Genomic DNA, 22123 nt, shown 5'->3' with positions numbered 1-22123 from the left:
GTGTCAGTATAGGAAGTAAACACAGTCCCTGTGTATGGAAGGAGGGAGGGAACAAAACCCTTATGTGTGTGGGAGAAAGGAGAAAACACAGTCCTATGATGAGGGAGAGGGCTTTGGGGATTGTCTCAGGCCCAGCAAAGAAAAACACACTACACAGTTAACCTGTGCACATATGTTAATGCTGAATATTTACTAACATTTCTGGAGTCCCAATTAAGTTTGTGTTACACTGCCATGGAGAGTAAACAAGTTGTGTGTAGCATGTTTCCTTGTTTGTTGTAGGGAGAAGGAAGCTCCTAGTGAAGTGAAATCTGTCTGTCTCAGTGGAAATGTGCTATGTGGACATTATGCATAATTAAGAGGTGTCCTATATCTTTGAATGTCCTTGTTTTTTAATGGTTTGTGAGTTTTTGAAGTCAAATAGATGAAATCACTGTGACGGGTTGAATCACAGAACCCCCCTTGGGAGCTGCCACCTGATGTGCCAAGACCACTTCTGCCCCTGCTTTCCTGCCCCGTCAGCTTAGGACTTTAATGCCCTACCTGGTTTGAGCCAGACTCGCTAGCCTGCTGCAAACCCAGACCCAGGTCTGAATCACATCCCCTAACAGCTGTAGGCTTAACTGAAAGCAACTTACAGAAGTATTCCTGTCTTTAACACTCAGATGCCCAACACCCAATGGGGTCTAAACCCAAATAAATCGGTTTTACCCTGTATAAAGCTTATACAGGGTAAACTCATAAATTGTTCGCCCTCTATAACACTGATAGGGAGATATGCACAGCTGTTTGCCCACCCAGGTATTAACACATACTCTGAGTTAATTAATAAGTAAAAAGTGATTTTATTAAATACAGAAAGTAGGATTTAAGTGGTTCCAAGTAGTAACAGACAGAACAAAGTAAGTCACCAAGCAAAATAAAATAAAACACGCAAATCTATGTCTAAGCAAACTGAATACAGATACTCTCCCCAGTTCCAGAATGCTTCCTTTTACAGACTAATCTCCTTTTAGTCTGGGTTCAGCAATCACTCACACCCCTTGCAGTCACTATCCTTTGTTCCAGTTTCTTTCAGGTATCTTTTGGGGTGGAGAGGCTCTTTCTTTAGCCAGCTGAAGACAAAATGGAGGGGTCTCTCACGGGCTTAAATAGACTTTCTCTTGTGGGTGGAGACCCCCTCCTCACTCCTATGCAAAGTCCAGCTACAAAATGGAGTTTTGGAGTCACCTGGGCAAGTCACATGTCCATGCATGACTGAGTTCCTTACCAGCCAAGACACATTCCTGGGAAATCCGCCAATAAGCGCAGGACCCACCAAGATAGAGGAGGAACTTTGTCACAATACATACATAAGCACATTTCCATAAAGCCTTATGGGTGGCACCGTCACAATCACATCATATGAAAACTCTTGTCCAATGTCCAGAACTTCATACTGAAACTAAGGGTCTGCCTACACAGCAACTAGACATCCACGGCTGGCCCGTGCCAGTTAACTTGGGCTCGCAGGGCTCAGGCTGCGGGTTGTTTCATTGCTGTGTAGAATTCTGGGCTCAGGCTGGAGACCGAGCTTGGGACCATCCCACCTTGCAGGGCCCTACACCCGGGGATCCAGCCCAAGCCCAGAGTTCTACACAGCAATGAATCCGTGACTTCCAGAGACCTCTGTGACTTCAGCCTGTGGCAGCTGGGAGCTGCAGAGTTCCCCGCCGCTTGTGGTGGCTCGGAGCGGTGGGAGTACTCTGCAGCTCCTGGCCACTGCAGGCGGTAGGGGGACCACAGCTTCAAGCCCCCACGGGTAGCGGGGGACCCCGGAGCTCCAAGCTGGGGCTCCTGCAGCTGCTGATATGCTGTGGGCAGTGTGGGGACTCTGCAGCTCCCCATTTTGTCACAGATGTTTTTAGTAAAAGTCATGGACATGTCATGGGCTTCTGTGAATTTTTCTTTATTGCCTGTGATCTGTCTGTGACTTTTACTAAAAAACATCCATGACAAAATCTTAGCTTTAATTATAGGTCTGAGATACATTAATGTTCATGTTGCGACAGCAGTGTAAATAGTGTAAATCTCTAAACTTTTAAAAATATAACCTGATTAGAGATCATTAAGAAAGCTTTTTATAACTTCTAAGTAACCTATCTTCATAGATTCTTGGAAGATCCAAGTATCTATGAAGATATCTTTTTATAAGTTCCAAGTATTTTTTTCACAAAACTAATTTTGAAACTGTATCCATTTAATTTCATTTTTAAAATTCATGTGTTTGTAAAATTTGTGAATGTTGTGTTCTAGCAAACTGCTCTGCACTGGAGTGCCTACTACAATAACCCAGAGCATGTGAAACTTCTTATAAAACACGATTCTAATATTGGAATCCCTGATATTGAAGGCAAAATCCCACTTCATTGGGCAGCTAACCACAAGGATCCCAGTGCAGTTCTAACAGTCAAATGTATTCTGGTAAGAAAGTTTATTATAATAATTCCTTTCTGTCTATTTTTCTGTACTCTTAATATACATATTTTCAGTTTCATGGAGGTATAAAATTTGATGGATCACTCCACTGGTCCTTGTAATGCTATACTCTTTGGGTCCAATAACTGTTTCATAAGTAATAGAATATACCTCACAGTGCACCTCGGCAGCTGTTATGCTGAAGATTGAAAGGAATTCCTTTTGAACTGCAAAGGACAGTAAATGTGTGGCTTAAAGTATGATATGATTATTTACATAGCTGTAAATGTTTTGGGGGCTGTAAAATCTACCCTTTTAAATAAGCGTATTTTTATCTCAATGACATCTTGCACAGTGAATTTCATTAGGAGACTACCTTATATGTTGCATATGTTTCTTTTAATTGGTTCCTGATTGACTGCCACTTAATTTCATTGTGTGAATCCAGTTTCTTACGTAATGGGTCAGAGTACAAGGATATGCCTAATCAATTTTCAGCACACCCTGGATTAGTTTATTCAGAATTATATAGTCACCTCTAGAAATCTTTCTTTGTGGATTAAATAATCCTTTGCTGACATGTATGTTTTCCTTCTCTGGAACTTTTTTCTCTCGTTAGAAACTATAATGACTGCACAAAATCATACAAAATTGTTAGGGCCGAATTCTGTCCTGACTTTCACTCTATGGAACCCCAGTAACTTCAGTGACATGAAACAAGGGTATGAAATGCAGGATTGCATTTTTCCCTTAATATCACAGCAGTCTCTGTTATTTTCTACCTCTTTAAGATGTTTTTGCACTAGGCAGACATCCATTGAGCTATCTATAATGGCTGTTTATCCTCAGAAGACCTTGCAAGTTGAGAACTCATCTGCACATATGGAAATTTAGCCCAATTTGCTAAAGCACATTCATAACCTTACATTTAGCCGTTTTAAATTTTAGACTATTAAAATAGTAATTTTCTGACATATATAATTAATAATAATAATTAATAATAATGTTTACAAAATTGTATTGGGCATGTTTTTGTTCCAAATATGGCATTTGGGTTTTGAAGATATTTGTAATATATTCAGTACTTTGGAGTTTATTTGCAGTACAAGATAAATTTAAAATAGTCATTTTATAAACATCCCAAGTCCTGTGCTGTAGGCAGATATCTGTGGAACAATAGGCAGTGGTTAAAATAACCAGATTTAGAGTTTTATGTTTTCAAATGTTGAAGTTGTTTATCAAACTTTTTCATAGTATGGACTATCGCACAAAGAGCCTGATCCTGCACCCACTGAAGTTAGTGGCAAAGATTCCATTGACTTCACTGGTACAAGATCAGCGTCACAGTCGGGTGTTATTGTGAAAAGTAACTATACACAGATGACCCTTTCTTACTCAACAGATGTGTTCCTTGTTTGCTTTCAGAGCTAGGTTTTACAAGTTTAAAAATGCTAAAAGTAAGTTTTTACTATTGTTTACTCTTTCTAGAGCCAACACATCTGAGCGCATGAGTGGAAGGATTCTGTACTTCTTTGTGCATTATCAACCAACTGTTTATTAAGTTCCAACTGATTACCCCTGGATAAGCCACCGAAAGGGAAAGGGGTAGCACTGGTTTAAATGAGGACATATTTTGACCTACAAAACCTTTATAACAGATGATGATGTATGAAAAGGAAAGAGCTCAACTTGACTCTCAGAGTAGGTTAAATGTGCAGGGCTAGCAGTTAGCAACAACTGATCATATTTGATACAGAAATCATTAAGACATAAAAAACATGGAACCCTACAATGCCATTTTCATAAAGTAAACTTTCGGAGTAGAGCCAGAATTTAAGCTGGAGATCATCTCCTGAACAACTTCCCTTCTCACCTTTCTAAACCCCACAGTATGCGGTTACATGAAAAAAAATTGGGACAGAATTAAAGGTAAAAGAACACAGTAAAGTTGCACCATCTGATGGGTGCAGCTGCTGAGTTCCATATCCCTATTTCTTATCTTTTATTGTTTATTTCTTTTTTACAAGTATGAGACATGATATTTATTAGTTCAAAAAGCTTCCATGGTTTCCTGCCATCTCCATTACTCTAATCACTGCCGATCACTTTGCAATTTATTTCTGCACTTTCAATTTTAACATTGTGTGAAAATCTAATCACAGCTAAACTTTACACCAAAAAAAAAACCCACCTAGCAAAGAAAGACAAGAAGCAGCAGTATAGGAGATGATAGCTGCTTAGTTATTTTTATTTTAATTTGTCAAAAAAATCTGGAAGCACTTGTGTCCTGGACTAGGTACAACTAGTAGCAAGAGTTGTTGCTTGAAGCTTAAAAGATCCTTCACTATTGTGGCAAAAGCAGCTCTGCAGACTATGTTGAAGTGCTCTGTAGACCATCAGTGCTCCCCATACCGCAGTTTGAAAACCACTGATTTAAAACTTCCTCATTAAGCACTGGATGAACCAAAATTTAGCTTCCCAAAATGCAGGAATAAATTAGGGATGAGGGAATGATGATCTTCTGGTTCCCAATAATAATATAATCAATTTGTGCACACGTTTCTTCTCTAATAAACTTTGGAGTGTTCATTGAAAAAGTCATTCATTGCTGTGCACTTTGTCATTTTGAATGAGCCATCTCTTAAAAATAGTGGGATTGCTTTCTCATCTTTCTGCCATATATTCCACCTACTAAGCAGTCCAAATAAGCACGACAGCCAACTGTACCCAAGAAATAACAGAGTGAGGGAAGAGACTTAATTCCCCCCCTTCGTTCATTGTAATGGCTCGAGTAAAAACAGTTTGGCAATGTAGTAGAACTGTAAGCCATACTTCTATTATTTTTCTAAAATTTATAACAGCTTGGCATCTGTAAAAACATTTCTTCTAATTGTGTACTTAGTTAATAGGAAAGATTCCTATTTCCCAACTCTTATTAATGTACTTACAGTCTAGTTTGGGTATACTGGTCTTGGATTATTATTATTTGTGAGGGGGGGATATTTGTTTGTTTTACATTATTTTCTAGTAAGGCACAGATAACTATCTACCTACTGATTAAAAGTCTATAATTAATGTTTCCAGTGCATGAAACTGAGAACTCTTATAGTGATTACTTAATATGGCATAGATAGTTAAATATTTACTTATAATATTACATCCAAAAATGACCATTAAGCTTTAAAATAAAGTAATCAAATGTTAGGAAATTCCAGTAGTTAATATTACTAGAAATCAATGAGTCAGAAATGAGGAAATTCTAGAGTTATGGTTTATACTGCAATGTTAACTTATCCAGGTTGCACCTGAAATATGGTTAAATGTAACCCCAAATGTATTTGTGGTGGTTTATCTATTCAGTAAAATATACAAGATGTGCAACATGGCTGAATTAACATTGCAGTATAAACCGTAAAACTGGAATTTCCAAACTTTTCTCTTTTTGATTTATCATTCTCAGCATTGAGGCACTGCTAGTTTTTGCATTTAATATATACAACATTTGAAAAGATAGGTGATTTAGGACCTGTTCCAATACCCGTGGAAAGTCAAAAGCTCCCTGTAATTTAATGGGAATTGGATCAGGCAGGCCCCTTTGTTACTAGGTGCAGTGATCAGAATGTCTTCTAGTTTTCACTGGAGCTTCCCTTTAACATGCACATTGTCGGATGCAACCGTGTACAGTATTTTCTCTTGATAATTTCCCATTTATCATGATCTAAACCCCACTCTGTACTACAGAAAGTTATCCTTGCTTAATGTCTCATGGCAAATTCTTCGGTTACACCAGTGGAGTTACTCTGAATTTTCAGAAGTGAAACAGAGCAGAATTTCGCTCCCAGATTTTAATTCTTTGCCTTTATGTAGGAAATTTTCTGCCCTGCAAGCTGAATTCCACTGAGTAACACTGAGTTCTTGTTTTGTTGTTGTTATCCCTTTTTGACCCAAGCACTTAGCCAGACATTCAGAATCTAGTAAGTTATTCCAGTTAAGGGAAGAAATTGATCATAGGTATTTCTTTGATGCAGTTTTGCTTATTTACAAAAAACGTACGAAGTCCCGTGTCGCTGAACACAGAAGGAATAAAATAGCAGGAAACAGCTTCTTTTGTTCACAGCACCAAGAACACTCTTTTCATCCTGCACCTCTTACCCCAAAACCTCTCCTCAGGTTTCTTTCAGGGTCATAAATAAGGCTGCAATTCAGTCTCAGGTATTTTTAGTAAAAGTCACAGACAGATCAAGGGAAATAAACAAAAATTCACTGCCCATGGCCTGTCCATGACTTATACTATAAATACCTCTGACTAAATCTTGGAGCAGCTGCTGCTGTGTGGAGCCGCTGCTGTGGGGGGCGCACCCATCAATCCCAGAGAGGTTGTAACTTGACCCATAACAAGATTTCCCCAGCTCGTAACATCATTTTGCTGGGGGAGGGGAGTTAAAAGACACTCCTGTTTCGTAGGATAAATGGAAGTTTAATGATTGCACTTTGTTGAGCTTGTGATATGGGACACATTGAAAGCCCTGGGGCTGTGTGTTGCGCTGATATTGAATGGCTAGCAAAGAATGTTGCTCTTCGAGTGCTTTCTTATGTCAATTCCATTCTATCGGAGATTTTTGCCTTAGCAGGATCCGTAGGGTTGGCTGTGGCGCTCCCTTGAGTGCCGCGCTAATACGTCGGTATATTATGTGCCATCAGCCCTACGCCCTCTCAGTTTGTTCTTACCGCCCATGGTGGTTGGTCAGAGCACCTTGTCTTGCATAGCAAGAGCGTAAGCGGTTCTTAACAGCCCATTGTTATTCCCTCTCTATATAGTTTGTAGGTACTTAGCATTTAAAATAAGTGTTAGGTGTTAGTTTAGCGGTTAGAGTCCCGTCTGGGACTTCACCCTGGAGCAGGGCATGCCCCGTTCCCCGGGCTTTAAGCTGTATTCGTCATGCAACAGGCTGATGCCTATCACTGACTCCAACAGCAGCTGTTTGAAGTGCTTGGGGGAATCCCATATAAAGGATAAGTGCAGGATTTGCAAAAACTTTCATCCCAGAACCCAAAAGCTGAGGGACATCTGTTTGAGAGCCCTCCTGATGGAGGTCGCGCTGAACCAGGTGTCGGAGCCCTCCTGACCAGATTCTGCTCCTAGCACCTCGGCATTGGTGCAGAGTGCCCCGCTGGCACCGGGATCCTCCCAGCACCGTTCCCCCCTCACTGGTGCCCAAGAAGCAACTGAAGAAAAAGGGCTCCCCGGCACCGTCCAAGGAGGGGAAGGGGGCTCTGGGCAAAGGACCTAGTTCAGGCCACATGCCTGCCCCGGAGCTACAGGGGAGTACCGCTACGCTCTGACCCCCTAGCCCAGCAAAGGATCCGACTCCTGGGAGCAGTAGGGGATCCCAGTTTCTATGGGGATCTTGTCGCCTGGGACGGCCCAAGCTGCCAAAGACCTGGTGGGCCTACCGGTACTGCAAACGTTGCACCAGGCACCGGAAGTGGCTACGGTCCTGCCGCCCAAGGGCAAGCCAGTCATGGACCTCCCCAAAGGGCAAGGGAAAACCATCAGTCCCTGGATGGCAGGCATTCATCCCCATGGCCTAGGACCTTGGTCACCGACTAGAAGGCCCAGGTCTCCAGCGCCGTGTTCTCCTTCCACGAGGCACGGATCGCCGGAATTGAAGCACCGGTCCCTGCGTTCCCCGCACTGGATAGCTTCCTGCCTAAGATCACCTTGGTGCAGATCTCTATCACCCAGGCGGTCTCCTAGGTGCCGGTCCCCGCCAGTTCGGGACTGCTTGCCATTGTGGCACTGATCTCCTCTGCCTCGGTACCCCTCAAGGGACAGGCGACAATCCCCGCCCTCTAGACACCGGTCTCCGACAAGACTTAGTCGGCACACGCGGGCCTCCACAGCCCCACTCTGGTCACCGGAAGGAGACTAATCCGAGTCAGAGCTGGGGTTCAGCCCATCGTCGGCCCACAAGACCAGCACGATGCCGGCAGCAGGGACAGTGGCCTGCTCAATGGCCATGTTGGAACCCTTGGGTGGTACTGGTGATGCTGGTTCCATACTCCCACCGCTCCTCTGTGGCCGCTTCGGACAAACTGCTGGCACCGGGCTCGAAACACGGTGCAGAATCCACTGTGGAGACAAATCAATAGGCACCAACACCCAAGGAGCTGTCTCCAGAAAGGGAAGGGGAACCCGCCCCTCCCCCAGTGATGCACTCATCATCTTCGCGGCTGAACAAAGCGGTGGCTGGGCCCTCCCGGACTGGCAGTCCCCCCAACAACTTTAAGGAGCACCAGGCTCTCCTTAAAAGGGTGGCAACCAACTTAAACCTCGAAATCGAGGAGTTGGAGGAACAATCTTGTTCAACGTCATATTGTCCTCCACCCCGGCCCGCATCGCACTACCTGTCCACTCTGGGGTCCTAAAGATTACTAAAACACTGTGGCAGACCCCATCTCCGATTCCACCCATGTCCAAAAGGGCGGAAAAAATGTATTTCATCCCTGCAAAGGGGTTTGAATATCTCTATACGCACCCACCAGCGGGGTCGCTGGTCATGTCCGCAGTTAACAAGAGGGATAGGCAGGGCCAGATGAGCAGCACGCCAAAAAATAAAGAAGCCAAATGACTAGACCTCTTTGGCAGAAAATTTATTCAACGGCCAGCCTATAATTCCAGGTACCGAACCATCAAGCCCTGTTGGGCAGGTACAATTTTAATTTATGGGATTCCCTTATCAAGTTCAGGGAGGCCCTTTCACAGGACCTGGCCCTCGAGCTTGCCACGATCCTGGAGGAGGGAAAAGCGGTGGCAAAGGGCACCCTCCAGATGGCCTGGGATGCTACAGACTCAGCCTCCAGTGTGGTTGCCTTGGCGGTGGCCATCAGGCGCAGCTGTTGGCTACAATCTTTGGGGTTATCCCAAGAGATGCAGGCCTCAATCCAGGAACTCCCTTCTGAGGGCGCGGGGTTCTTCTCAGCTCACTGATGCAAAGCTGCATGGCTTTAAAGACTCCCAGGCCATCCTGCGATCGCTGGGCCTCCACACTCCGCAGCAGGCCAGAAAGCAATTCCGGCCTCCACCTTTGCCTCCTCCACCTCGGTCCTGGGGAGTTCTGGCAGGGTACCTACAGGAGAAAGGACAAAGACAAAGCATTTAAGCACTGTGTCCCTTCATCCTCTCGCTCGCCAGCTCAACTTGGCTCTTTGAAACACCACGGGGGCCAGAGACAGGTGTTTTGAAGCTGCGACCGAGGACGGCACTCCAGTCAGGTACCTGGATCCACCCTCGTGTTCTTCCCTCTACCGCTCGCGCCCCTTCCAGTCGACATGGTCATGAGTGACATCAGACCGTTGAGTGCTCCACACAATATCCTTGGGCTACACCCTACAGTTCTCGACTGCCCCTCCCTTTCACCCCCCTTCCCTGTCCCTCTTCAGGGACCCTTCTCAGGAGCAACTCCTCACTCAGGATGTGGAAAACTTCCAAAGGCTGGGAGTGGTGGAGGAGATCCCTTTGGATATGAAGAGAAAAGGATTCTACTTCCGATATTTCCTAATCCCGAAAGCAAAAGGGGGCCTAAGACCCATCCTGGACCTGCATCGCCTCAACAAGCATCTCAAGAAGTTGAAGTTTCACATGGTCTCCCTGTCCTCCAGGATCCCCTTCCTGGTACGCCGCCCTCAACTTGAAGGATACATATTTCCATTTTCACAGGACACAGATGGTTCCTCTGTTTTGTGTTGGGCCAGCGCCATTTCCAATTCACAGCGCTGCCCTTTGGTCTCTTGTCAGCCCTGGGAGTGTTTACAATGTGCATGGCGACAGTGGCCACTTACCTGAGGTGTTGGGGCGTTCAAATTTACCCGTACCTCGACGACTGGTTGATCAAGGGCCAGTCTCGGTATCAGGTGCAGCAGCACCACGTTCTGGTTTGCTTCACATGTCGCGATCTAGGTCTATTGATAAACAAGAAAAAATCAACGTTGGTTCCGGTGCAGCACATAGAGTTCATAGGAGCGGTCCTTGACTCTACTCGGGCCAGGGCCTTCCTCTCCAAAGCCCGATTCCACGCGTTGTCAGACCTAATCTCACATATACAAGCCCACCCTCTCACTACTGCTTACACGTGCTTGAGACTGTTGGGCCACATGGCGGCCTGCACTTACACACATGGTGCCATCTCAGGCCCCTACAGGCATGGCTGGCATCGGTCTATGTCCCCAACAGATACAACATAGACCAGGTAATCAAGGGTCCGGACCACATACTGTCGTCATTCACTTGGTGGTTGGACCCCACATCAGTGTTGGAGGGAGTCCCCTTTGCGGCCCTGGCCCCATCAGTTACCCTGGTCTCTGATGCTTTGGATCTGGGGTGGGAAGCTCATCTGGGCGACCTCGGCATGCATGGTCATTGGTCGAGTCGCGATCGCTCCTTATACATAAATATCAGGGAGCTCAGAATGGTACGCTTGGCCTGTCAAGCTTTCCTGCCTCATATAAAAGGCAGAGTGGTTCAAGTCCTGATGGACAGTACCGCCGCCATGTTCTATATCAGCAAGCAAGGCAGAGCCCGATCCTCAACCCTTTGCCAAGAAGCCCTCAGGCTCTGGAACTTCTGTGTTCAGCATGCCATTCATCTCGTGGCCGCACACCTCCCCAGGGCCAGAAACACTTTGGCAGATCGCCTAAGCAGGACCTTCTCATCTCGCCACGAGTGGTCGCTCCGTTCGGAGCTAGTCAGCATCATTTTCCAAAGGTGGAGGACTCGTTCCTGCTTCTGTGGTCGTGGGCTCAGATGTACGCCTTCCCTCCAGTGCCGTTAATCCATGGAGTCCTCGTGAAGATCAAGCAGGACAGAGCAAAAGTAATCCTCATACCACCGGCTTGGCCGCGACAGCACTGGTTCAGCACGCTGCTGGACCTCTCGGTGGCTGCCCTGTTACAGCTACCGCTCCGGCCGGACCTATTGTCTCAGAACCATGGCAGACTGTTGCATCTGAACCTGACGGCACTGCATCTGACAGCCTGGCTGCTGCATGGTTGAATGCGGATGAGCGGCTGTGCTCGGACGATATCCAACAGGTCCTGCTGGGCAGCAGAAAGCCCTCAACCAGAGCAACCTACCAAATGGAAATGGAATATATGCTGGACTTGGGATAAAGGCATTCGACCCAAGAGGGCCTCTCTGCAGTTAATCCTGGATTACCTCCTCCATCTTAAACTCCAGGGTCTGTCTCTTTCATCTGTATCCGCTACCGCTATGAGCAGGCCAAGGTGCCTCCTCCGGCGATTGTAACCGCCCACTCAACCAGGGCACAAGCCTCTTCAGCAGCTTACCTAGCCCAAGTGCTGATCCACGATATCTGCAAGGCTGCCATCTGGTTGTCCGTCCACACATTTACATCGCGTTATGAATTTACCCAGCAGGCCCGAGACGATGCTGGCTTTGGTAGAGCAGTATTGCAAGCTGTACGACCGTGAACTCCGAGCCCACCTCCAGGGATACTGTTTGTGAGTCACCTAGAATGGAATCGACATGAGCAAGCACTCGAAGAAGAAAAAACAGTTACCTACCTTTCGTAACTGGTGTTCTTCAAGATGTGTTGCTCATGTCCATTCCATTACCCGCCCTCCTGCCCCTCTGTTGGAGTTGCCGGCAAGAAGGAACTGAGAGGGCGTAGGGCCAGCGGCACCTAATGTACTGATGCATTAGCGCGGCACTCAAGGGGGTGCCACAGCTGACCCTATGGATACCATTAAGTCAGAAATCTCTGATGACTGTGCACATGGGTGTGCACGCACCTAGAATGGAATGGACATGAGCAACACATCTCAAAGAAAACAGTTACGAAAGGTAGGTAACTATTTTTTCAGTTGCACCTACCTTGTTCTTTTTTCAGAAGTATATAGTTAGAGACCATACATCTGCAATACTTCATTAAATAGTCTAATACATTTTACATTATGCTTTTAAGAAAACATGATAAACAAGTCAAGTCTTTACATGCAATATTTTTAGAATTCTTCATACCTAATTCAATGTCCAATATTGATTATTATACCAAATGAAACCTGTGTCAGCTGATCAGATTGGTTGACCATGACACATTTAAAAAAAGTTTTTAAATGATCAAACTTCAGCCAGTTAGAAACTCATGTATTTATAGAACTACAGTGTTTAAAAACAAAAAATATCTGAAGGCTCTTAGATTTCCTTTGTAACACTGTGTTGAATAGTATCTTTAAGAACATAAGCACGGCCATACTGGGTCAGACCAAAGGTCTATCTAGCCCAGTATCCTGTCTTCCAACAGTGGCCAATGCCAGGTGCCCCAGAGGGAATGAACAGAACAGGTAATCATCAAGTGATCCATCCCCTGTCGCTCATTCCCAGCTTCTGGCAAACGGAGGCCAGGGACACCATCCCTGCCCATCCTGGCTAATAGCCATTGATGGACCTGTCCTCCATGAATTTATCTAGTTCTTTTTTGAACCCTATTATAATCTTGGCCTTCACAACATCCTCTGGCAAAGAGTTCCACAGGCTGACTGTGTTGTGTGTGAAGAAATACTTCCTTTTGTTTGTTTTAAACCTGCTGCCTATTAATTTCATTTGGTTTCCCCTAGTTCTTGTGTTATGAGACGGAGTAAATAGCACTTCCTTATTTACGTTCTCCACACCATGATTTTATACACCTCTCTCATATTCTCCCCCCGCCCCCTTAGTCGTCTCCTTTCCAAGCTGAAAAGTCCCAGGCTTATTAATCTCTCCTCATACGGAAGCCATTCCATACCCCTAATCATTTTTGTTGCCCTTTTCTGAAACTTTTCCAAGTCCAATATATCTTTTTTGAGATGGGGCGACCACATCTGCACGCGGTATTTAAGATGGGGTAGTACCATGGATTTATATAGAGGCAATACGATATTTTCTGTCTTATTATCTATCCCTTTCTTAATGATTCCCAACACTCTGTTCGCTTTTTTGTCTGCCACTGCATGTTGAGTGGATGTTTTCAGAGAACTATCCACAATGATTCCAAGATCTCTTTCTTGAGTGGTAACAGATAATTTAGACCCCATCTAAATTATTATTTATGTTTTCCAATGTGTGTTACTTTGCATTTATCAACATTGAATTTCATCTGCCATTTTGTTGCCCAGACATTCAGTTTTGAGAGATCCTTTTGTAGCTCTTCGCAGTCTGCCTGGGACTTAACTATCTTGAGTAGTTTTGTATCATCTACAAATTTTGCAACCTCACTGTTTATCCCTTTTTCCAGATCATTTATGAATATGTTGAATAGGACTGGTCCCAGTACAGACCCCTCGGGGACACCACTATTTACCTCTCTCCGTTCTGAAAACTAACCATTTATTCTTACCCTTTATTTCCTATCTTTTAACCAGTTACCAGTCCATGAGAGGACCTTCCCTCTTGTCCCATGACTGCTTACTTTGCTTAAGAGTTTTTGGTGAGGGACCTTGTCAAATGCTTTCTGAAAATCTAAGTACACTATATAGAGTCATAGACTTTAAGGTCAGAAGGAACCATCATGATCGTCTAGTCTGACCTCTTGCACAACACAGGCCACAGAATCTCACCCACCCACTCCTGTAATAAACCCCTAACCTATGTCTGAGCTATTGAAGTCCTCAAATCATGGTTTAAAGCCTTCAAGGTGCAGAGAATCCTCCAGCAAGTGGCCCATGCCCCACGCTGCAGAGGAAGGCAACCCCCCCCCCCCCAGGGCCTCTGCCAATCTGCCCTGGAGGAAAATTCCTTCCTGACCCCAAATATGGCGATCAGCTAAACCCTGAGCATGTGGGCAAGACTCATGAGCGAGACACCCAGGAAAGAATTCTCTGTAGTAACTCAGATCCCACCCCATCTAACATCCCAACACAGGCCACTGAGCATATTTACCGCTAATAATAAAAGATCAATTAATTGCCAAAATTAGGCTATCCCATCATACCATCCCCTCCATAAACTTATCAAGCTTAGTCTTGAAGCCAGATATGTCTTTTGCCTCCACTGCTCCCCTTGGAAGGCTGTTCCAGAACTTCACTCCTCTGATGGTTAGAAACCTTCGTTTAATTTCAAGTCTAAACTTCCTGATGGCCAGTTTATATCCATTTGTTCTTGTGTCCACATTGGTACTGAGCTTAAATAATTCCTCTCCCTCCCTGGCATGTATCCCTCTGATATATTTATAGAGAGCAATCAGATCTCCCCTCAGCCTTCTTTAGGTTAGGCTAAACAAGCCAAGCTCTTTGAGTCTCCTTTCATAGGACAGGTTTTCCATTCCTCAGATCATCCTAGTAGCCCTTCTCTGTACCTGTTCCAGTTTGAATTCGTCCTTCTTAAAAATGGGAGACCAGAACTGCACACAGTATTCCAGATGAGGTCTCACCAGTGCCTTGTATAATGGTACTAACACCTCCTTATCTCTACTGGAAATACCTCGCCTGATGCATCCCAAGACTGCATTAGCTTTTTTCATAGCCATATCACATTGGTGTCTCATAGTCATCCTGTGATCAACCAATACTCCAAGGTCCTTCTCCTCCTCTGTTACTTCCAACTGATGCATTCCCAGCTTATAAGAAAAGTTCTTGTTATTAATCCCTAAATGCATGACCTTGCACTTTTCACTATTAAATTTCATCCTATTACTATTACTCCAGTTTACAGAGTCATCCAGATCTTCCTGTATGATATCCCGGTCCTTCTCTGTATTGACAATACCTCCCAGCTTTGTGTCATCCGCAAACTTTATTAGCACACTCCCACTTTTTGTGCTAAGGTCAGTAATAAAAAGATTAAATAAGATTGGTCGCAAAACCGATCCCTGAGGAACTCCACTAGTAACCTCCCTCCAGCCTGACAGTTCACCTTTCAGTATGACCCGTTGTAGTCTCCCCTTTAACCAGTTCCTTATCCACCTTTCAATTTTCATATTGATCCCCATCTTTTCCAATTTAACTAATAATTCTCCATGTGGAACCAAATCAAATGCCTTACTGAAATCGAGGTAAATTAGATCCACTGTGTTTCCTTTGTCTAAAAAATCTGTTACCTTCTCAAAGAAGATCAGGTTGGTTTGGCACGATTTACCTTTTGTGAAACCATGTTGTATTTTGTCCCAATTACCATTGACCTCAATGTTTTTTTTCCAAGACCTTGCATACTACAGATGTCAAACTAGCAGGCCTATAGTTACCCAGATCACTTTTTTTTCCTTTCTTAAAAATAGGAACTATGTTAGCAATTCTCCAGTCATACGGTACAACCCATGAGTTTACAGATTCATTAAAAATTCTTGCTAATGGGCTTGCAATTTCATGTGCCAGTTCCTTTAATATTCTTGAATGAAGATTATCTGGGCCCCCTGATTTAGTCCCATTAAGCTGTTCAAGTTTGGCTTCTACCTCGGATGTGGTAATATCTACCTCCATATCCTCATTCTCATTTGTCATCCTGCCATTATCCCCAAGCTCCTCATGAAAGACTGAGGCAAAGTATTTGTTTAGATATTGGGCCATGCCTAGATTATCCTTAACCTCCACTCCATCCTCAGTGTTTAGCGGTCCCACTTCTTCTTTCTTTGTTTTCTTCTTATTTATATGGCTATAGAACCTTTTACTATTGGTTTTAATTCCCTTTGCAAGGTCCAACTCTACATGGCTTTTGGCCTTTCTCACTTGATCCCTACATGTTCTGACCTCAATAAGGTAGCTTTCCTTGCTGATCCCTCCCATCTTCCACTCCTTGTAGGCTTTCTGCTTTTTCTTAATCACCTCTCTGAGATGCTTGCTCATCCAGCTTGGTCTACAACTCCTGCCTATGAATTTTTTCCCCTTTCTTGGGATGCAGGCCTCTGATAGTTTCTGCAACTTTGACTTGAAGTAATCCCAGGCCTCCTGCGCCTTCAGATCCACAAGTTCTTCAGTCCAATCCACTTCCCTAACTAATTTCCTTAATTTTTTAAAGTTAGCCCTTTTGAAATCAGAAACCCTAGTCACAGATCTATTTTTGTTTATCCTCCCATTTAGTTTGAACTGAATTAGCTCATGATCGCTCGAACCAAGGTTGTCCCCTACAACCATTTCTTCTATAAGGTCTTCACTACTCACCAAAACCAAATCTAAAATGGCATCCCCTCTTCTTTGGTTCAGCAACTACTTGGTGAAGGAATCCATCAGCTATCGCATCCAGGAAAATCTGAGCCCTATTATTATTACTAGCACTTGTCCTCCAGTCTATATGTGGGAAGTTAAAGTCTCCCATGATCACACAATTCCCGTTAGTATTTACTTCATTAAAACATTAAAGAGGTCTCTATCCATATCCAAATCAGATCCCGGTGGTCTATAGCACACCCAAAGTACTATCCCAGGGGAGGCTCTAGTAGCTTTCTTCCCCAATGTGATTTTTGCCCAGACAGACTCTGTCTTATCCATTCCATCACTTCTTATTTCTTTACAGTTTACCTCATCACTGATATACAATGCTACTCCACCACCTTTGCTTTTATTTCTGTCTCTCCTAAACAGCACATACCCTTCAATACCTGTACTCCAGTCATGACTACTATTCCACCATGTTTCTGTTATCCCTATAATAGTTCACTTCCTGCACCAGTAACTCTAGTTCCTCCATTTTGTTACCTAGGCTCCTCGCATTGGTATACAAACATCTTAATTTTTGCTGTTTGGCTTCGCTCACATTCGTTACCCAATTAGGCACTGACATTCTACCACCAGTATCACCTATTAGACTGGTATCTACACCACCCTTCCTCCTTATGTCCATTCTCCTACCCACGGCTGTATCCTTTCTTACTTCGTTTTCTTCCCTCTCAATGTTAAAATCCGGCGTGGAGATTACCTGGACATCCCCCAGCCATCTCCCCCAAATTCCTAGTTTAAAGCTCTCTTAATCAGTTGTGCCAGCCTCCATCCTAGAAGTCTGTTTCCCTCCCTACTCAGGTGAAGTCCATCCCGAAAGAACAGTCCTCTGTCCATGAATGCCTCCCAGTGGCCATACATCCCAAAGTCCTCCTTATAGCACCACTGCCTGAGCCATCTGTTGATCATCATAATCTTGTCACACCTTTGTTGCCCTTCTCTAGGAACAGGCAGAATCCCACTGAAGATCACCTGAGCCTCGATTTCCTTAAGCGTATTCCCCAGCCTGGCATAGTCTCCCTTGATACGTTCCAGCGAGAATCTAGCTGTATCATTGGTTCCCACGTGAAGGACAATCAGTGGATTCTTTCCCGCTCCCATTACGATCCTCTTCAGCCTCAGGTCCACATCCCGTATCTTAGCACCCGGCAGAAGCACACCCTTCTGTTCTCTGGATCAGCTCTGGTTACAGGCCTGTCTATTCTTCTCAGTAAGGTGTCCCCAATCATGTAGACCTGCCTTTTCCTGGTGATGGTGCGATTCTCTGGTCTATCCCCTGTTCCTTCTGGCTGCAAGTCCTCTCGATTCCTATTCTCCCTTGCAATCCTCTGCCACCCATCCTGTATCCTCCTGGGGCTCATATTTGGTGTTGTTATCTCCATTGACTCTTCCCCTCTTCCTATAGAACTAGCTGCTCTTCTCTTCTTCCTTGCCCTCCCACCTTCAGTGACCACCTGCTGTGCCCCTTCATATCCACTGTATCCCGCTTGTCCACATGCTTGTTGACCCCCTCAAAGAATTAAAAATGGAGCTTTGTGTTTTAGAAAGTGTCCAGGGTACAACAACAATACTAATATGTGGTAAAGAGGAGTATCTTTTGCTGGGGGAAAGGGGGGACCATCTACACAGCTTTATAAGCCTGGAAAAAGAGATCTAATTATGTGAGGAGATCTAATTATGGTTTCCACAGATACTTGAGTCAGTCCTTTAAGGACCTGTGTATGGATCTGTTCACACTATATAACCAGGGCAAAACCCATTGGTGTGAACTGAAGATGAAATACTGCAAGAGAAGCTTGGGATAGATATCAAAAACATCAGCAAAAAATATTTGACGGTAACTGCAGATTTAGTATAGGTAATTGGTTATAAAACTATCCAGTGCCTGCTGTACTGATTAGTGACACTTCATCTCTTGCCTATTGTGAGGCATTTTCCACCATCCATCTGTAGTTTTTCTTTCAAACTCATGTAACATATTTTTGTTTCTGATGTCTTTGTTAAACAGGATGCTGCTCCCACAGAATCTTTATTGAACTGGCAGGACTATGAAGGACGAACCCCCCTTCATTTTGCAGTTGCTGATGGGAATGTGGCAGTGGTTGATGTCCTGACCTCTTATGAAGGCTGCAATGTGACATCTTATGACAACCTCTTTCGAACTCCTCTTCACTGGGCAGCTTTACTGGGTGAATTGAATAACACTAAATGCAAAACTTACTTAGGGCAGTTGTCTGTTTTTTATCCTGTCTCCTATTACTATTAAATTCCTGCCTGGCACCATGCTAACTAATCTTTGTAGAATAATTGTGATAGGCTATCAAACTAATTGGGAAGCAAATTCCAGAGACTGAGGTCCTCCATTGAAAATGTTCTATACCAGCAGACCATGCATTCAAATCTAAGAGCAGTTACTGAGAGCATATTAGCTATTCTCAATTTAAATGGGATGCATAGGTGGAGAGGCAGTTTCTCAGGCCTCAAACCAACCAGGACTTTAAAGATCAATATCAACAATTTGAATTACATCCTAGTGCTTAGGGGGAGCCATTGCACTGTTTGGATCACTTGTGTTTTATGCTTCCTGTAGCTAACACAACTGAGCAAGTGGGCCACCTCGTTCCGCACCAGCTGTTCCTTCAGCTTCCAGGGTAATCTCTCACTGAGTCCATTAGAATAATCCCATCTGGAGGTACCTAGAGACTCAGCCCAGAGGAACAGAAACAAACAGCTGCAGCAGGTACAGCTACACCATGAGGGGTCAGTAGGAGGAAGATGAGGCCCAAATGGGGTTATCTTTCTCACTCATCATAATCAGATCCAGAACTGTTTTTAAGGGAGAGCCCCCACTACCACCACCTTTGGAGGCTCTCGGAGCTTTGTGGCTTGGGGAATAAAGAAACTCCTAGGATGATCCACTCAGCAGGAGCAAAGACAAGCAGCTGGAGTAGGGAGTTTCAGACACTGATGATGTCATCAGTAACTAGTTTTTAGAGTTTTTACTCTGGACATTGTTTTCCTTCACGATTAGCTGCTTGCTCCAACTCCTTCCCACCCCCTCCCTCACAGTCTCTTTACTTCAGCCTCAATTCACTTTCTTTCCATGCTCCTCCTCTTTCCCTCTCTTTTCTTAGCCCCCTCCCTTCAGTGTCCCCTCTCCCTCTTTCTCTTTAGCTAATCCCATCCCAGCAAAACCCCACTCTGGAGAGGAAAAAAAAAAAAAAAAAAGGTGAAACTAACATGATGTTTGCAAACCATCATGTTTTTCACTCTGCATGTATGTTCTATTCCTTCCCTCAACCCCTTTTTTCGTTTTGTCTGCTATATTATAAGCTTTTCAGGGCAGAGACCATTTCTTATTCTGTGTTTGTACAGTTCCTAACACACTGCGGCCCAGATCTCTATTGGTCTCCTTAAGCACAGTACCAATGAGAGATAATTACACAGATAACTATGACAAAACCACATCAGAGAGAGTTGTTTATAACCATCATGTGAAATAAATGACCATGACTTTTCTGGCAACCAAAGCAAGGAGTAATAAGGGATCCAGAAGATCCCCTAAATGGGGAAACTCAGTGACAAAGGATGTGCACGCCCCTGCAATCATAAACTCTAGTATTGTGGAAGAAAGATGTTCCATTGGCTAGGGGTACTAGCCTGGTACTTGGCAAATCTGGGTTCAGTTCCCTGCTCCACTCCCAGCTTCCTGTAAGACCTTGGACAAATCACTTAGTTTCTCTGTGCTTAAGTTATCCATCTGTGAAGTGGGGCTAATAATGCTTTCCTATTTCACGGACAGGTGATATTAAAGTTTGTAAATTAGTCAGAGACTATAGTAATGGGAATCAGATAATTACCTTAGCTAAATCTAGATCCTGCCCCCAGTCATCCAGAGATTTGTCTGGATTGAGCTTCAGTTCACCTTCTTCTAAATTTCTATCTTAATCGGGAATTTGCAAAGACATCACAGCTCCCAGGTTAGATAAGAACATAAGAATGGCCATACTGGGTCAGACTGATGATCCATCTAGCCCAGTATCCTGTCATCCAACAGTGTCCAATGCCAGGTGCTTCAGAGGGAATGAACAAAACAGACAATCATCAAGTGATTCATCCCCTCTTGCCCATTCCCAGGGACACGTCAGAGCATGGTTTTGGATGAGAGAGACAGAACTGTATGTAATCTGTATACTGCCCCCCAAGCAGACCCACAAAAGCATTGAATTGGATGGTGTGACTGACTAGGGCCCTGAAGAGCACTGTACAAGAGAGCCCTTGAAAGAGATGAGCAGTTACCAGCCACTACTGCTACAGTCTGTGGTTGAGTTAACAGAACCTCTTGATCAGAGATATCTAAAAGCATCAGCGTGGACACTAACATTTGTCCATTGCTAAGACGAAATCATTAGCCAAATGAAATCAGTGCAATCTGCATACTATATCATGGCTGAAAAGTTGGTTGAGAGGGATGACAGATGTCCAGGGACTCCAGAGGATACTGGTGTTGCCTCGCCAGCATATTTTCAATAACCTTACTGCAAAAAGACGGGTTAGAAACAAGTAATAGTTGTAAGGTTTGTCACCATCAAGAGGCTGTGTCTTGAGCAAGGGCCTAACAACCTCTCATTTACAAGAAGCTGGCACCCTACCCTCCTGTAGGGGCATTAAGGATCTCAAAGAACAGTAGAACCAATAGGCCAGATCTTTAGCAGGTGTAAACCTGCTCATTGAAGTCAATGGAGTTATGCCAGTTTACACCAGCTGAGGATATAATCATTCATATTACTGATTGTATATGATTTTAGAGCTGGCTCTTCTCGCCTCACAAGGGTTTTTCAAAGCTTAATAAGTTGAATTTTGCACTTCACCTGAAATTGCAAAGTGTTACATTTCTGAAAAGTAGTATAATGAAAACTTTAGCATGAAAAGGAACTGATTTGTTTTGATTCTAGAACTTGTGAGTAGCAGCAGTGCTCAGTAGATGAATATCAGGTTCTCTGAAACTGTGGGTGTACTAAATGGCTTTATTTGTGAACGAGTGCAGCAAGCAGAAGAAACGCTGATGTCCATGCTCCTCTCTGATATACCAGTCATTTAATGTGAAAAACACATTACTTCTAGTTATGAAGCTTTGCAAAATTCTGCTAATAATAAGACACTGTGAGGGCAAATGGGCATCCCTTGTCTCCATGCGATAGTGAGTGATATTCATCTGTCATGCTACTCCCTTTACCCTCCCGAAAACCCCAGTTCAGCTAGGAAAAAATACAGTTGGATTTTTTATCTTTCTAATGTTGCTATTACTGACTTTCTCCATTAACATGTCCAATCTGACTCTCTATAAGGCCTGATCTACAAAATTTTGTCAGCATAACTATGTCAGTCAGGAATGTGAAAAAACACACCCACTAGCCGAAGTAGGTATGCCAGCAAAACCCCCATATAGACAAGGTCAGCTCCC

At 44.1% G+C, this 22123-nt stretch overlaps 1 protein-coding gene across 1 annotated transcript in view; it reads left to right on the top strand.

The window, feature by feature from the left end:
* The window catches only part of INVS (inversin), a 225614-nt gene that overhangs the window by 110254 nt on the left and 93237 nt on the right, over positions 1-22123 (top strand). The window contains exons 5-6 of the mRNA XM_065399241.1: positions 2296-2463; positions 18668-18848. Coding sequence (XP_065255313.1) covers positions 2296-2463; positions 18668-18848 — 349 coding nt within the window. The remainder of the gene's footprint in view (positions 1-2295; positions 2464-18667; positions 18849-22123) is intronic.

The sequence above is a fragment of the Emys orbicularis genome, chromosome 2, assembly GCF_028017835.1.
Source record: "Emys orbicularis isolate rEmyOrb1 chromosome 2, rEmyOrb1.hap1, whole genome shotgun sequence".
NCBI lineage: Eukaryota > Metazoa > Chordata > Testudines > Emydidae > Emys > Emys orbicularis.
This window is presented reverse-complemented; position numbering and strand designations above follow the sequence as displayed.